The sequence below is a fragment of the Cnephaeus nilssonii genome (assembly GCF_951640355.1).
Source record: "Cnephaeus nilssonii genome assembly, chromosome: 14".
Lineage (NCBI taxonomy): Eukaryota > Metazoa > Chordata > Mammalia > Chiroptera > Vespertilionidae > Cnephaeus > Cnephaeus nilssonii.
Window position 1 is genome coordinate 32,563,409 of NC_137085.1, and position 18,277 is coordinate 32,581,685.

Consider the following 18,277-nt stretch of genomic DNA (forward strand, 5'->3'; position numbering starts at 1 on the left):
GGAAGTCCATATCTACTAGCTGTCACTCTTCATTCTCCATTGCCCTAACCCCTGGCAACTACTAGTCTACCTTCTGTCCCTATAGATTTGCCTATTCTGGACATTTTGTATAAATTGAAATCATATAATATGTGATCTTTTGTGCCTGGCTTCCTTTACTTTCCATAATAATTTCAAGGTTCATCCATGTTGTAGCATGAATCAGTACTTCATTCCTTTTAATTAATAAATAATATTCCACTGTACAAACTATGAATTTTTGTTTATCTATTCATCAATCGATGAACACAAATTATTTTCACTTTATAGCTATTATGAATAATGTTGCTATTTCAACTATGTACAAGTTTTTGTGTGAACATATGATTTCAAGTCTCTTGGGTATATACCTAGGAATGGAATTGCTGGGTTATATGATGACACTATGTTGAACATTTTGAAGAACTGCCAAACTGTTTTCCAAAGCAGTTGCACCATTTTACATTCGCACCAGCAGTTGATGAGGGTTCCAATTTCTCCACATCCCCATTAACACTTGTTTTTGTCTGTCTTTTTATTACAGCCATCCCAGGGGATATAAAGTGGTATCTCATTGTGGTTTTGATTTACATTTCCCTAATGACTAATGATATTGAGCATCGATTCATGTGCTTATTGGCCATTTGTGTATTTTCTTTGGAGACATCTCTACTTCAATTATTTGCCAATTTTTTAATTGGGTGGATAATCGATTTGGGTAATGATATAGCTGAAAACATTTATTGGGCACTTACTTTGTGCCAGACACTCTGAGACCTTGGTTAACTTCCTGCTAAAGAGAAAGCTGTTGCTTGGGCCACGTGTTTCTCCCTTAGACGCTCATCAAGTTCAGCAAAGCTTTCCCTTTGGGACGCACCACGTGTTTCTCTTTCTCCTGGGACAAGGAGAAGCCCCTACCCCCACCTGCCACCAAAGAAGCAGAGCTGACAGAGAAGATAATAACACTCCATTCCCTCATTTAAGATATCTAGATCAAACTAGTTGTGCACTAAACTCAGGACAGGTTCTTTGAAGCTCCACTCTGAACACTTGAAGTTGAGACTATGCTCATGTTTTCTACAAATACACTCAAGATAATCATTTTTAATTTTGGTCTCCACTCTTTGCTATACAAAATGTGGACAATGGCTATGGAGGTGACAAAGGGAAAAAAAATAACACACCACAAAAATATCTACAGAAGAATATACTCCAAGGCCATAAACTCATTGTCTTAGACCAGTGAATTTCAACCTTGTTCATCTCATGGCACACATCAACTAATTACTAAAATTCTGTTGCACACCAAAAATATATATTATATTCTTTGCCAATCTGACAAAAAAAGGTGTCATTTTGATTCATTCATATCACATGGATATTGTTGTGTTGGTTGTTGTTATTTTTTATTTGACAATCTAAGGGAAAAGAGGTCAGTGCCCCTACAGAGTCAGGTAGTGCATATTTTACAAGTTCTTGGGGCACTCCACTATGCTGTGCCACCCAGGTTGAAAATCGCTGTCTTAGACTAACTGTAGCAAAGTTGGCTCAGCTAAAGTGCAGAGGCATTGGAGGTGAGTGAGGTCTCAGTGAGAACTACAGGAAACAAACTGAGAAGGCTCATCCTCACGAATAAATCATCAAGGGAAGAGGAAAGGCGAGGAGAAGCCTATTCTTCACCAGTCTTACCTTATTATGAAAGTCATGTTATCCATTTTATCCTCTTAGGCTATATACACACAGCACATTTACTCCTTTCCCTTCCTATTCTCTTCTCCCCTTGAAATTCCAGAAAAACAAGAAAACAGAATTGAGGCTTTGAGGTGGTAGAACACCACCCGAACCTTCGCTTTCAATATCAGGACTTCGAGGTTTCCAGAAGTATCCCTTTTCTCTCAGACCCAGGTCCCAAGGTCTCAGTTAGCAAATCTAGCATGCCAAAGGGGCCAATTGCTGGTAATCGGTGGATTTGAATGATTGTCTATAACTCAACCCCTTAGAGCTTCGGGACTGAGTGGGGCTCTTCAGAAACCTGCAGGATGGTGCTTCCTGCATCTCACAGCAACACCACCAGCTAATCCACTTTCAACCAAGATGGTTCCGTGTGGGAACTTCCAAGGTCTGGGGTACCATTATTTCCATGAACAAGTTCATCTTAGGTCAACCCTCAAGCAAAGGCTTCAGACATAATTTCACAGAATCAAGTGCAAACCTCAAAATCCTTTAACCTCAAGCCCTCCAGCAATTTCCCCAGGCCCTCAGGTTTCCCTGGCAAAATTCTCAGGCTGAGGACTGTCCTCATGGAGAGATCACACACCTGGAAGGAGTGGAAAGAGCAGGAGAATGTTGTAGACCGAACTGTGCTCTCCTCAGAACCGCAGAATATGGCTGTACTTGGAGATGGGGCCTTAAGGAGGTGATTGAGTTAAAATAAGGCCCTAAACCAATCTCACTGGTATTCACATAAGGAGAGGAAATTTAGACACAATGAGACACCAGAGGGTGTATGCACAGAGGAAAACCCTGGGAGGACACAGAGGAAAGGCTCTGTCCGAAAATCAAGGATCAATCAACCCTGCAGTCACCTTAATCTTGGACTTTGAGAAAATCAACTTCAGTTGTTTAAGCCACACAGTCCATGGTATTTTGTTATGGCAGCCCTAGCAAATAATATAACCAGGCCCTGAGGTCCTGGTGGGTGCAGCCACTCACCCTATAGTAGTCAGTGCTGTACACGTCCCGGGACATGCCAAAGTCCCCGATTTTCACCAGGAGGTTCTCGCCCACCAGGCAGTTCCGGGTGGCCAGGTCTCGGTGCACGAAGTGCTGGGACGCCAGGTAGACCATGCCCGCTGCGATTTGCTGGGCGATGTGCAGCATCTGCGACTGCGTCAGCTCCGTCGGCGGGTTGCCTTCGGCCATCAGCACGGCGTCAGGTCCGTGTGCCCTGCAGCGGACACAGAAGGAGTTGCTGGGGGAACTCTTTGCCTGGAGGGGCCCTTTGCCCCCATCAGCTACTGGTGCTGAAAGACGCTGCCTGACTTAGCACGAAGAGGAGGAAAAGATGCTTCACCCACGATTATACTTCAAAAGCACCCAGGCTTCCATTCCCACAGAGTCCAGAATTCCCAGGGCCACGTGGGCCTGAGTGGTACCGCTCACCCCCAACATACAAACAGGTTCATGTTTAAGGGGCTTCAGGGGTAGTCCCCTGACTCTGAAGAGCAGTAGGTGGCTGAAGCAAAACAAATAAACAAGAACTCAACAACAAAATCAAAATCAGGTGGGAGAGTGTGGCTCTTCTAGAGCAATGGATCATTGAGCCCACACCTTCCATCCCTTCCAGCCACATACTGCAGCCCAGCACCCCCCACCCAGGGCAATCCCTCCAGAGTGCTCCACCAGGGCCAGAGCTGGCAACTCTGGTCTCCCCGATCCCACCTGCTCTGCAGCTGGGCATGGTTTCCAAGCTGCCCTCATCTTAGTAAGCCCAAGTCATCAGAATCCCAGGGCATCCTCAGCCTGGACAGCCATTCCCCATGAACAACGCCATCTCCTTGCGCCCACCCTTCCCTCTGATCTCCAGCTCAAAGCACATGCTGGCCACCACATAGGAAAAATTCTTTGAATCACAACACATTCATTCTTTTACTGGACAAGTTTTCTTCTTTATATTTTTTTTTGAGGGGGGAGGAAGAATATGATATTTTTTATCTTCTCTTTCTCCTATCCTTGCCCAGGAATGATTTAAGGCAGCAATTTTCAACCTTTTCATCTCATGGCACACATAAACTAATTATTAAAATTCTGCGACATACCGGAAATTACGTTTTTTTGCTGATCTGACAAAAGAATTAGGTATAATTTTGACTCATTCACACCACATGTCTATTGTTGTGTTGGCTGTTGCTACTTTTTATTTGACAATGTAAGGGAAGTCAGTGCCTTTGACTAAATAATCAGGTATGCATTTTTAAAAATTCTTGCTGCCCACCAGTGTGCCTGCCACGGTGGTTAAACATGGCTGATTTAAGGCATTGCAACACTGATGGGTGTTTCAGGGAGGGGAGGGTACCACTCTTAAGATATGTAATCAGTACCTGCAGTCCCCATTCTAACCCTGCGAGGTGAGCCAACATTGGTGTCACTGCCCCTGGTGGCTTGAGGGGGCAAGGAGTAAAAGCCTGGTCAAAGGGCTTCTCCCTCCCAAAGTCAATGCCAATGACATTTCTTTCCAGACACATTGAAGAAGTTAAAATAAATAATAGAGGGATTAAAATAAAATTTAAAGTGGTGAATGCAGAGCGGTATGAGGATTTGAAAATGAGAGAGCCAGGATTCTCCAACAACCCCCATCTGGTGTTGCCCCTCCCCTCACCCGCCAGCGCCACCCCAGGTGGGATGAGCTTCTCAAGCATAGGCGTTTACCCTGCTCCAGCAGGCTCCAGCCCTCAGTGATTCCGCCTTTCCTTGGTTTCCAAAACATGCTGTCATCTGACCTTTTGTTCTTGTATTCTTAGAGAACAAGCACTGGACAGGGAGGTGGGGAGTTTCCCAGTCTTTGGGGTGTCCAGCACCATGGTCTGGGGAAGGCTTTTAACTTTTCCAATGTGTGATTTCTCCATTAGTCAGAACTACAAAACGATATTATGCCATGTGATCATTTAGGTCCCCTCTATCTCTAAATACCCGATTGAACCATTCCTGGGGAGGAGCTTACTGTTTTTGTACAAGAAAAGTCTTAGCACATTGATTTCACCTCCACTCAAACCACAGCCAGTGACCTCCTCTTGTCACATTGAGGAGCAATGGGAATGCCCCAGGCATCCCTTCAGCTCAAAATCTCTCACTGGAGCAAAAAGTCTTGCAGCGCAGTGGGCAAGGCTCTGGGTTTCAGAACTGAACTTGAATCCTGTTCTAACACACTGGCTCTGACCTCAGGTGAGCTACTGAGCCTCTCTGGACCTGCTTCCATCTGTAAAGTGGGGATAGTGACTGCAACTTCCTAAGCACACCGAGGGGAGGAGCTATGGAAACTATGCTTGTGTGGTGCTCTGTGGCCTTTCATGGAAAAGCCCGAGAGACCTTTACCCGCCCTTGTTCTGTGTTTATTGTCACAAATTATGCCTATTTATGTCATGAGCTCATTCCCAAGTTACAGTAGCTATTGTCTTCTCTTTTTAAATGTTTTTGCCTCCTTTAATGTTTATGTAAAGAATAAAGGGGGTCAAATATATGGTGACAGAAGAGGATTTGACTTTGGGTGGCAAGCACACAATACAATATACAGATGATGTATTCTCAAATTTTACACTTGAAACCTATATAATTTTATTGACCAATGTCACCCCAATACATTTAATAATTTTTAAAAAGCCATAGAGAAAGTCTCTGTAAACAGGTTCCTCTTTAGGAAGAAATGGAGAGGTGACGTGACAGCACAACTTGTCCTTTGGGCACTCCTTTTTGTGGTTGCCAGTACCAGCGTTCTTAGGGATTCCATAGGGCTGGCCCTTCCCTCCTCACTAAAGGTTACTCAAGCCCAACCCTTCCCAGCACTAAGAGGCAGGGGAAAATAAGAATGTTTCCACTCATCATAGGAGTCAAAGCTCTTATGTGACCTCCATACCAGGAGAAGGACCTAGGGGAGCACATAGACTTTGAGAAATCCTGAAATACCCAGGAAACCTAGGCCAGGATGAAATCCTCATAGATGTAGTGCCAAGAGTGAAATAAGTTGTTGATTTGCCACAGCTGAGATTCCTCTAAGAATCTGTCCATTGCAAAGACTTGGGAGAAAAGGAAAAATGTGAGGCGAGTGCAAAAGGCTACCTCTGTGCAAAACCCCAGCCTCCAACCTCACATTCAGATGGCGGAGGCCCATAAAACTGGCAGCCCCCAAAGCCTTCTGCACTACCATGTGCGGGTGGGGCAGGGGCCTGCTTGCTTCTAGGGACTGGAACAAGGCTCCTCCTAGTGAGAAAATCCTGTGGATGCTTTCTTTGAGCAGAAAGTCCTGCTATGAATTGAGGGCAGGTGAGTTCTTAAGAAGAGTATAAATAAAGTTAGCACAGCAGCCCTCTGTTTCATTCCCCAGGTTATCCTGCAGCTTTTTGAAATAAAAACATATCTCATCTCTTCCATGAGAACATGATTGAAGAGGGGGAAAGCACCATCAACACCCCCGCCCCCACTGTGGAGAGCAGGGGGGTTCAGCAGGAGCAGGCTTCTGACCTTCCTCGGCTTGTACACTCCCCGTGTGGGTCACAGCCGGCACTTAGCCACATGGTTCTGGCTGTGGGATTACACAGCACACTGCTTTCTTCTCATCTTTTAGCAGCCACCTCAAGAGGAAGTATTGCAGTGGTGAAAAACTGGGGGTTTTGCAGCCAGAGATTGTGGGTTTGAATTCCAGCCCTGTCACCCACTAGCCAACCTAGCACAGGGCCTGACCATGTTGCTACTGAATGGATGCCCTTTGGCTGAATGAAAAGGGTGGGAAGACAACTGTAGGCATCTGTCTTCATAGGGAGGTGCCAATGACACTTGGGAACACACTCATGGCAGTTTGAAGGCTGGGTTTCCTTCCAGAAAGAGAGGATAGACTGTTCACAGCACAGTATTGCACCTAAGAACCTGATCCTTGGCATGGAAAACCTCTCATTCCCAGAGTTCAGCAGGTTCTAAAATTGAGCAGAGGAGGTTTCCAATAGCTTCATGCCCTGGGCAAGATGCCAAGGAAGAACCAGGTGCCTGCTCCTTCTGGGTGGCAGGAAGGAGAGGTAGGGAGAGGTCGATGGAGCCCAAAGTGAAAGAATACACACACACACACACACACACACACACACACACACACACACACAGGTGTGTGCTTACGCACACATGCACAGTCTGAGCTCACAGAAGCATTTAATTGCACCTAGTGGGTACATGTGGATTTATTATGCTACAATTTATGGAAAGCACTATTTTTAATTAAACAAGTAGCCTAGAGCATGGGAACAAGGAAAAATATTTTTCCAATGCGCAGCTGGACCTCCGCAAAATTCAGCTCCTTATTCATATTAGGTCCAACAAGACAATGTGTGAAATCTACCATCATCCACTCGCCTATCACCTACAAGAAAACCTTTGCTGATATTGGATAACACATTCTTAGGGTGATTGTCTCTGAACACCATGAATTGGCTCCATATTCCTAATCTCACCTGGCATGCCATCACCCACGCAATCAGAGGCAAATCGGAGAAAGGAGATTTGTCCCATCCAAGGAAAACTAAGTTCCACATGTATTCATGAGGCTAGAGATGATGAAAGTGATCAGACGGCCACGTGATGACATTTCCAAACATAGCAGTACACGCTCCCCCTTCCACTGCTCTCTCCACAATTGATTTATTACTTAGACTACATGGTTTCTGAATCTTCCAGTGGCTGCATGAAGCTACTGGTACCGACTTCCGGTGGAAAGCCCCTTCAGCACCCACAGAATCCAGAGAAAGGAGGTGCAGGTATTGCCATAACACAGAATGTATAATAAACATCCCAAGAAAATGTGGCCGGGAAGAAGGGTGTGGGACAAGATTTATTAATTCCCTCCCATCCCAATAGTCCTGACTGTAGTCCTTTTTGTTGATATAATCACACCCCTTTTACTGGTAAGGAAACTGAGGCCAGCAAGGGCAGGTGCAACTTGGTTGCCTGCCCCTAACACCGTTCCTGTTTCTCCTAAGTGATACCCTCTATCAAGAAATATCAGGCAGCACATTTGCAAAACTGAGGGGCAGCTCTCTTGGAAGGAAAACAGCACGTTGGAGCCAGGCAGGACTTCAGGGGCTCCACTTCAGGCTGCCTGAACCCCGAAGGCCCACTCCTGCCTCACCCTCCCCATGCACTGTACCTGAGGAACTTGTTGAGGTCCCCGTGCTTCATGTACTCGAAGACCATGATGAGCGGGTCGCCCTCCACACAGACACCGTAGAACTTGACAATGTGCTCGTGCTGGAGGTTGGTCAGCAGCTCGGCCTCTCGGTGGAAGTCCTTGCGCGCATTGTCGCTGGCGTCCTTCAGCGTCTGGGGGTGAGGGGCAGAGAGGGGAGGAAACCAACATATCTTAAATGGAGGGTGTCAAAGGGAAGGCTGCGTGGAGAAGGCGTTACTTCAGTGGGCCCTGAGCTTCCTGATGGGAAGGGAATTCAACTCGTTTATTCCATGAAAGATTGGAAACTGGCCTAAATTCTGAGCAAATAATGTTTGTGTTCATTTAACCTTTTGAGGAAAAGCCCCTCAAGGATCTGCAGAACTCGACAGTTGATGAAGCACCAGCACAGATGTTACCTCATTACATTATGGACACGAGCCTTTACTCTTTATCCCTTTTAACCCTGGTCTGGGCTCCACTACAGACTTCACTCCCATTTCGGTGCCTGCTGCCCTTTGTAGGATGCTACGTGCACCTCACCTCTGCTCATGTACCCTTTTTAAAACTTTAATTATGGAAATATGCAGTAGGGAGAAGAGCATAGTAAGCTCTCCTGGATCCACTTTCCAGCTTTCACAGTGACCATTTTGCCTGTTTTATCACAGACACTCTCAAAGGCCTTCTCCCGCTGATGCCACACACGCTGCTGGCTCAGGAAACGCCCCTGCCAGCAGGCCAGTCACACTGCCAAGACGATCACGCCAGCCAGGCTCTGGGGACTTTTGTTCTTGGCTCAGGTTACTCAGACACCATGGTGTCATAACAGGGCAAAGCTGGCATTTGTTGATGCCACACACATGTGCTGAGTTCTTGTCCTGTGCCAATCTCTGAGCCAGAGCTGTGGTGGCATCAAGAAGACAGGGACCCACATCCTGGCCTCAGGTGCTTATATGCAAATAGGGAGATAAGTCACATATATAATTAAGTATAAGTCAAGCTTAAAATACACTGTCCTGAATGATCCAGCAACCCTGCGTCTCTGTCCAGCTTGATCTCTTCTTGACACGCCTCTCTTGAAACGTATGCTTCCACCTTATGAAATATCTGTAGATGCCCCAATGACACCGGGCCACACCTCCCTGTCCTTGCAGACGTCATCCCTCTGCCTGGAATGTTGACTCGGGCATGTCACTGGTATAGGAGGTTGCATTATGCCTCCCCGTAGGTGTCCACATCTTAATCCCTGAAACATGGGAATATGTTACTTTACATGGGGAGATTATTCTAGATCAGTGGTCGGCAAACTGTGGCTCGTGAGGCGCGGTTTGCCGCTCTGTTGACTAATGAGTTTGCTGACCACTGCTAGACTAAATGTTACCGTGTAGTTGGAAGCTGTGAGGATTAGGCAATTGTGGCATATGGTGTGCAAAGAGGTAAAGGGTAGTATATGACAGTGGTTGGCAAACTCATTAGTCAACAGAGTGGCAAACCGCGGCTCGCGAGCCGCAGTTTGCCGACCACTGTTCTAGATTATCAGAGTGGGCCCAATGTCATATCAAACAAGGGGACTTACAAGAGAGGGACAGGAAGATCAGGAAGAGATGTTTTGCTGCTGGCTTTGAAGATGGGAGAAGAGGCCACAAGCCAAAAAATGTGGGCAGCCTCTAAAGGCTGGAAGAGGCAAGGAAACAAATTCTATCCTACAACTTACAGAAGGATCCAGCCTTGTTGACATCTTGTCTTTAGTTTAGTAAAACTGGCTTTCAGTGTCTACTAGAATTGTGAGAGAACATTTGTGTTGTTTTAAGCCACTGAGTTTGTGGTAATTTGTTAGAGCAGCAATAGGAAACCAATACTCGTGATTAACACCTGGCAGTGCTCCAGGACTGGGCTCAGACCTCACCTTTCTGAGAAGTGTTCCCTGACCCTCTCATTGCTGTTACAACCCCTGTTATAACCTGTTCCCAGGCTAGGTTGAATGACCCTGATAGGTATAACTCATACTTAATTTCTGTCATATCACTGACCACAGTACATTCTAAGTACATGTTTACTTGCTTATCTCTGGAATAGATGGTGGCCCAGGGATGGTGCCTTCCATGTCTGCATTGCCAGCACTGGGCATAGTGCCAGGCACATGGCAAGTATTCAGCAGACAAGACATTTCTTAGGCATGCTCTTAGGATTAATACCTGTGGGGGAAATTGGGCAGAGGGTGAAGTTGAGCTATGATATAGTCTCAACAAGCCTTATCTGGCCCTAAAGGATGACCCTTCAGAGTTTTCCTGAGTTGGGCCAATACTACTGAGCCATTATAACCTTTTATCAATCAGTCATAAGATGGGGGCCACTCTAGGAAGGGAGTGTGACCATGAGAGGATTTGCTGAGCCCTCACAGGAAACTGGCCGCTGAGGACTGTCTGTTGCAGGTGGTTCATCATTGAGTCACCACAGGATGAGTTTGTAATATGCAATTTACCATGCCTGAGGCACCCATGAATAGGCAGGGCCTGCCTCACAGCAGCCACGTGGAAACACTAGGATGGCAGGGAGAGCAGCAAGATCACAAAGTCTTTTCTGCTATCATCTTCACAGAATCGAGCATTTTCACTAACTCCTTTGGCGGGACTTGAAGCTTTCTCCCCAACGGTGACCAGCCCAAGGCAAGAGAGCAGCAGTGCTCCTGATCCTGCCACCATTTCCCTCATGAAAGCCCTTGAACTCTGCAATGTTTTCTAAGATAACACTTTTTCTCACACTGCTCTGAGTCACTGAGAGAGCTTATTTGTAAGGCCTTGTTGTGTCTTTAATAGTGAGATGGAGAAGGTGACTGGACCCATTTAGACCATTATCACAGGGCATGAACAAATTCTGCATGTAATCTTTCTTCTCAAGTTTTAGCTATGTAGTGGTGATTCAAATGCTGAAGTGTGTGTGTGTGTGTGTGTGTGTGTGTGTGTGTGTGTGTGTGTGTGTGTGAGAGAGAGAGAGAGAGAGAGAGAGAGAGAGAGAGAGAGAGAGATGCAGGATGGTAGAGGGGTAGATTGGGAGAGTAGACAGAAGACAGAATTTTCCTTGTGGGGGAGACACCAAACTGACAGAGTTAACAAGCATCTAATATTTCCATTTCCCAAAAGCAAACTACTATGAGAAGAGTCTTACTTCAATTTTAAAACCTGTGCTTCAGTAACATTTTCAGATTTAAGAGAGAAGATTTCACTATTCATGGGGCAAATGCATCTCACAAACTTGGCCTCATCCCATGTGCCCATCCATTTTTGCATGCTGGATTCTTTCTCTAAATTATGATTCAATTCTATTTTAAGAGATTCAGAAAATATGGCGGCACCGAGTTGGGCAAAATCATCTTCTGAATTTGGCACTCTAAGGAAAGAATTTTTCTAAGGTGGAACCATAGCCAGACAGCAATCAGAAGTTGGAAAAATTCTGCTATCAGCCCTATTTATAAAAGTCATCTCTGTTTTAGTACCATGCCTGATTGTCATTTTACTCAATTAAGGGAGCCTTGGCTGGTACTTGGAGTCCCTTGGCAATGGACAGGAGGTGGCAGCCTCCCTCCCTGCTAATGCTAATTCCCTCCACTTAAGTTTCATTTTGACAGGCATGTTTGCCTCATCATTGATCATTACTGTTTTCTTACTCCTAGTGTCTGCTTTGTAACTTCATTTCTTTTTATTCCTCGTGAATTTCCTGAAACTCCAAAGCTGCCATCCTTTCTGAAGACAGTCTCAAGGGAGAGGTCTCATCCAGAGCTAAAGTGAGTTTACTGCCTGGAGTACACATTGATTCAGAGTTGGAAGAATGAATTAGTATGAAATTAACTTCAACACAGAACTGAGAAGTTACTGAAGTAAAATAGAAGAAAGGAAGATTAACTTTCATCTGAAATGCTTCAGCAAAATAATAAAGCTAACAGGAAACTAGTAGGAGAGGCAAGAGAGCTTATTTGAAATCATTGTGTTTCTGGATGTTGTAGGACATGAAAAATGATTATGCATTTCAAAATGTAGGTGGTTTAGGAGACACAAGTTAAAACAGAGATGGTGTCCTTTTCTTTTTAATGATCTTATGTTCTTCTCTAACACTTTTTAGAGATCATAAGATGAGTCAAGGAGAAAGACTTTTTTTTAAAGAGATTATTATGGTAAGACCTCACTATGCCCAAGCCCACCACCATGCCTAAAACATAGATGTCAATGAGTAAACTCCCAGATGAGGAAACTGAGATGCATGGGAATGTTAATATGCCTAAGTTCTTCTGGGTCAGGATCATTGGGTCAAGACCTAGTGCTTCTGATATCTTCTAGAGCTATACTGTCCAAAATGCAAACCAACAGCCACATGTGGCCAGTGATAATTTGAAATATGGCTGGTTCAAATTGACAAGTTCTGTGAGTTAAAATACACATTGGATTTTGAAAACTTGGTATCAATAAAATATCTCATTAATATTTTTATATTAATGTGTTGAAGTAACAATATTTAGATATGTTGGGTTAAATAAAATATATTCATCAAATTAGTTTTACCTGTTTTTCCATTTTTATTGTGCATACTAAAATTTTTAAAAATACATACAAATGTGACTTGCATTTGTGGCTCCATTATATTTCTATTGGATAGCATCATTCTATAAAAGCCACCTCAGCAGGCTATTCATGGGTCAACCTGCTTCTTGGGAATGTTGGGAAACAATGCTAGGCTGAAATAGAATTAAGGCAGATACCCTTCTTATAAGATTCTTAGAGGCAATGAAAGCTAAGTATTTAGAGTGATAGTCACAATACTGCATGATTCTTTTAACTTTTGGGTCTCCTTTAAAGAAAGGTAGAGGAAGCTTCTAACAGATTCTTATAAAAATGAACCTTGGAAGAGTATATTTTAATAAATTCAGAAATAGGGAGAGCTTGATAAAAATAAAATCTTATAAATTAAAGAGAGTGCAATGGGTAACTCCCCCACATTCCTACAAATGTAAAAATGAATTAAATGATTGTAAAAAAAATAAGAATGATCACAAATATTCAGACTGTGCTCACTATGTATTAAAACTAACACTCTGTGTACACATCAACTCAGTCATATATAGCTGGCCTTTGCAAGGACTTTAATTACGTACCAGTGGCATCCTGAAATACAAGGTTCATAGCCACGGTGTTGATTGCTGCTACATTTATTATCATAGCGGTGCTGACTCTAATGGTTCAGAATCTAAGAAGTTGACCATCCAGTGAGAAACACGAAGCCAAGCTCTAATTCACATATTTTAAAATACTTTCAATAATTTGGGGGATAAAATGGATGGTTTATTTGTGCATATTATATCAAGGTGCATGTTATAAATGCTTTGGAAGGTATGGATCTAACTCATAGAGAGATATTGACTCAAAAGAGTGAATGGGAAGTTGGCCTCCAATGTAGAAAATGGCAATAGATTTGCAGGCTTCAAATATACCAGCATACATTTGTCTGAGTCAATTTCACCAGATACACAGGAGCTGGTGGAGATGTAGACTGTGACTTGATTGCAAGTTGGGTTATCACCGTGGTCAGCAAACTGTGGCTCGCGAGCCACATACGGCTCTTTGGCCCCTTGAGTGTGGCTCTTCCACAAAATACCACAGCCTGGGCGAGTCTATTTTGAAGAAGTAGCGTTAGAAGAAGTTTAAGTTTAAAAAATTTGGCTCTCGCTGAAACCGGTTTGGCTCAGTGGCTAGAGCGTCGGTCTGCGGACTGAAAGGTCCCAGGTTCGATTCCGGTCAAGGGCATGTACATTGGTTGCGGGCACGTCCCCAGTGGGGGATGTGCAGGAGGCAGCTGGTCGATGTTTCTCTCTCATCGACGTTTCTAACTCTCTGTCCCTCTCCCTTCCTCTCTGTGAAAAATCAATAAAATATATATTTAAAAAATTTGGCTCTCAAAAGAAATTTCAATCATTGTACCGTTGATATTTGGCTCTGTTGACTAATGAGTTTGCCGACCACTGGGTTATCATGTTCAAGTCAATTAAAAAGCAGCACAACTACCGCAGTTCATATGTTCCAGAGACACAGAGGGATAAAGTGAATCCTCCAGCTATGTATGGTACCAGATGAGTCTTCCTTAGAGTGAAATGCACTCTTTTGGTTTTAGCATTAATGAAAAAATGGGGATAAATTGGAGATAAGCCAGAAAAGAGGGTCAACAAGACAAAAAACAGATCTCCCATCAAAGGTTAAAAGTTGAACTTACTGGGACTTAGTGACTGGAGCCTACCTGATTCAAGTGTAGGATGGATTCTTATAAGGAAACATTGTTCTCCACCCTACAGTATATGTGAGCAGGCACGTGCATGCACACACACACCAGGAAGAATGCACTTACACCAAAGATCAACAGAAATCAATTAAGCAATGTCTGGACCATAAAGATGATTAAGTCTTTTAACAGACCACTATTAAAAGTTCTACAATTTCTGTTCCTAGAGACATGTAAAGATGGAATTGATAGTACTTTCTTCAACATTATGCCCTGTTAAGGTATACAAACAGTTTTTTTTTTAGGGAAACGCTGACAAATGTTCTTTTAAATGCACTAATCTTGTTACCATCAATTTCCATTTTGCAGGTACAAGGATTTCACATGCCAATGTAAACTGAAAGGTTGAGAGGAAGCACAGGAAAGGGAGGAATGGAAGAGGGCCTTCACATTAACTGGGATGCGAGTATGGATATGATGACTGTCACTCAAAAAATAGGAAGAAAAAAAGAAAATAGCCATCTGTCTTAGAAATGAACTTGCTTGGGTAGAGCACTTGAATTGATGAACACTTGATGCACTTTCCCATTTAAAAATAATTTCACTATTCCAGAATTAGAGAGAATGAGTTTTCCTTTTGAAGCCTTTATTCTGCCCTTAAGCATATTCTGAGATAACTGGCTCTAGTTACTTCTTTCCCATAGGTGGCCTCATCTGTGCCATAGGACCTCCTTGGATGGTTAGACCACAGGTAGATGGCCTGGCATGAAGACTAAGTGGAATAACTAGACACATAGTATTTTCCTTCTTGAGGAATCTGATTGTAAGTAATAGAGGCCATGTGAGCAACAATTGGCATGGAAGCAGCAGTCATATGTTAGAGAACAGCAGAGGCAAGAGACAGCTGCACTACATTAGCAGGGAAGCCTAGAGGACAATCCCTGATGGCTCTTCCTGTGAGAGTAAAGAAGAGACAGTCATGGGACTATCTCAAATCCTGAGTGAACTTTTGGATCCCAACTATTCTAGTCACAATGAGGCCTAGCTGCCCTGCAGTTCCTATTTACTTTTGGCTATAGCATGTCTAATATCCTTTTTGGAAACCAGTACCCCCCCATTCAGTCATGTGTGTTGGGTAGCATTGACCCAATCTTCCATTTCCAGGGATATGCATGTGTATTGGGCCTGGATAATCAAAATATTCTATTGCCTTGGTCATAGGGCCAAGGGACACTACTCAAGGCAAGCCAGTAAGAGTCAGCCCGTGGACTTTTGCATAATTGTTGGAAAAGAAGAGCTCTCTTTGGGGTTGCTAGGATGGTAGGATCTAAGCAGAGACATTACTGCCAAGTGTTTACCATGGTGTCAGAAGAACCTGCATGAGAATGCAGTCAATATAAAGGAAAGTAGAGCCAAGATAGATAGATAGATAGATAGATAGATAGATAGATAGATAGATAGATAGATAATTGATTCCATGGATCTTGTAATGCTGGGAGTTAGGATACCAGTAACATGGTTTTACAGAAGCATGAGAAATAAATTCCCTTTTCTGCTTTAGCCAGCTTGAGTTGGCTTCCTGTGAGCATTATACTGCTCTTCTTATTAAAGCTGATTATGATGTTTTGTTGAAGCCAAAGCCCTCACTCCAGTATCCAGTTTTCCTTATTCCCACTTGTTCCCTTGAATTATATTTTTACTTGGAAAACAAAAAAAGTATCTCTTACACCCAAATGAAGACAAATAACATCCTTCTTTATATTACTTGATAAGTGGTATTATGTTGAATTTTATCAATTTGGTTTACCAGGGCACGTGTAAAATTTAATAAATAAAAGTGTGGTGCACAATGGGCACTAAAGTGATGAGGAGGCCCGAGTTTTAGTCCTAGGGCTGACATTAAATGACCTCATTCAAGCTGTGTGACTTTCGGTGGGTCAGTTATCTTCTCTGGGTTCCTGTTTTCTCATTAGCACAATATGGGACTTAAGCTAAATAATATCAATAACAGTTCTATGTATCTGTATTCAATGATTTCTAAAATGATTCTTCATTAGATTACATTATTCTATACGTATTTTCTTTACAGTTCCTCCCAGTTATAAATCTCTATGATGATCAATAGCTCAATAAATCATTTCCTTACCTAGAAATGTCAACTGCCAACTCTTTACTTTTTCTATAGTCTATCTGTTCATCCATCCATCCATCTATCCCTTCATTTATTTAACAAGCATTTACTGCATATTACTACATATTAGGCCATATGCTAAAAGACATGGTTCCAACACTCAAGAATATACCACTCTAGTGGAAGAGACAGACATTCATGCCATTGATTAAATGAACCCATGAATACATATATAATGAATAACATTGACAAATGCTATAAAGGACAAGTATAGATGCCTTAATAGTATATAATAGGGAGGTATGACCTTAATAGGGGAGTAAGCAAGGGGATGTCTTCCCTAGAGCAGCATTTTGAACTGAGAGCTGATGGATTAGTGGGATGTGGACCAAAGGGCTGGTTTGGAACCTCCAAACATGGAACGGCAGCAACAAGTTGGATGGTACTTGTGGTAATGTGCCAGAGGGTTTACCCATCAACTTTTCCAAAAGCCTTGGTGAAGATAATCATCATTATTCCCTGTGTTGACAAACACAAAAAGCACAATTGCTAATCTAGATCCCAAAGAAAGTGCCTGCTGAACTTAGATTTCTCAATTTCTCATCTTGTTAAATCTTCCTATGTAGCACCTCTCCTTCACTTTAACTTATACCTCGATTGAGTCACTTGGACATTTTTTTCAGTTATTGAACTGAAGACTAGGGTTATATGCATGATTTCTAAGGTCTCTCTGATATTAGGCATTTGGTGTTTCTAGAAATACACCTGAGTTAGTGGGGAGGGTGAGAAGAGGCCATCAATCCATCAGCACTTGTGGCTATATTTAAAAAACAAAAATCAGCATGCATTCATAATATAAAAAATGTCGTAGGAATTGTAGCTATTGAAATGGAGGTTGGATAGAGCCAAAACAGTTAATGCATTCCATGTAGAGAAACTACAGTGAAGCATTTTCTTGGCAATTGAGGTATTTAAAGACAAAGTAACTCATTTTGATCATAGACTGGTTTCTCTGCTTCTCATCCCCTCTATGTGTTCTTCAATTATAATTCAGTGTAAAAGGAGAAATGATTGATAAATCCATTTCACTAAAAAAACAAAAACAAAGGTCATCCAAAAATATCAAGAAAAGGGCAATCCAGTAGAATCCGAACAAGCAATGGGAGAGGCAAGCTAAGCCTCCATGTGCCCTTGAGTGGCCTGCACATGCCTCAGGATCCCTTCCATCTTACACTGTCTCCTGTGGACCACTCGAGCTCTTAAGTAATTTGGAGTAAGCGACACCAGAATTTCCAGGAACCTGACATCTGTCAGTCTGAATGCAAAGCCTTAGATTTCAAACCAGCCAGCTTCTTCTAGAGAAGGAAAAAGGACAATAGCTATTTCTTAGCATGCATAATCAATGCTGCAGGGGTTGCTAGGCAACAGGCAGAAAGGCTTCAAACATCCCTGGGTGTCTCCAATGGAGGAAGAGCAGCTCTGGCAGCCACTCCTCAGAGGTGACAGGCTGTGCAGACTCTGGAAGCTGTGACCAGTTTGTTTCATTCCTTAGAAAAAATCCCTTTATTCTGGTCAGGACTGAACCATGGCTCATTAGGTAGTCTTTGAGGTGTCCAATGGGCCCACAGCCCTAAAAATGAGCAGGTCAGGCTGGCGAGAGGCAGGTCCAGGAAAGGTCCATGTGTTATTTCGATCCAGTTCATCTTGGAGTCTATGGAAGATCTGACTTGTGCCTTGTATGGCTGCAGCCTCTGGATTCCAGAAGTTAAAACAAGCATCCTCTCAGAAGCCTGTAGTCATTCCAGCAAACAGAGGCAAAGCCTCTGATTTCAACAAATATGCACATTCAAGGTCAGTGAGATGAGACTTCTTAGGTGTGAGACCTTGAAGTTGGAATAAATTTTCAAGCTGTAGGCATGTTGTCCCCTCTACTTGAGATAATAATTTCT

At 43.2% G+C, this 18,277-nt stretch overlaps 1 protein-coding gene across 1 annotated transcript in view; it reads right to left on the reverse strand.

Annotated features, from left to right (window-relative positions):
• NTRK2 (neurotrophic receptor tyrosine kinase 2) overlaps positions 1–18,277 on the reverse strand; it is a gene marked incomplete at its 3' end in the record, with an annotated part of 314,958 nt that overhangs the window by 53,260 nt on the left and 243,421 nt on the right. Inside the window, exons 18-19 of the mRNA XM_079790908.1 lie at positions 7,919–8,091; positions 2,731–2,965 (exon numbers count right to left, since the gene is read on the reverse strand). Of these exons, the coding sequence (XP_079647034.1) occupies positions 2,731–2,965; positions 7,919–8,091 (408 nt within the window). The remainder of the gene's footprint in view (positions 1–2,730; positions 2,966–7,918; positions 8,092–18,277) is intronic.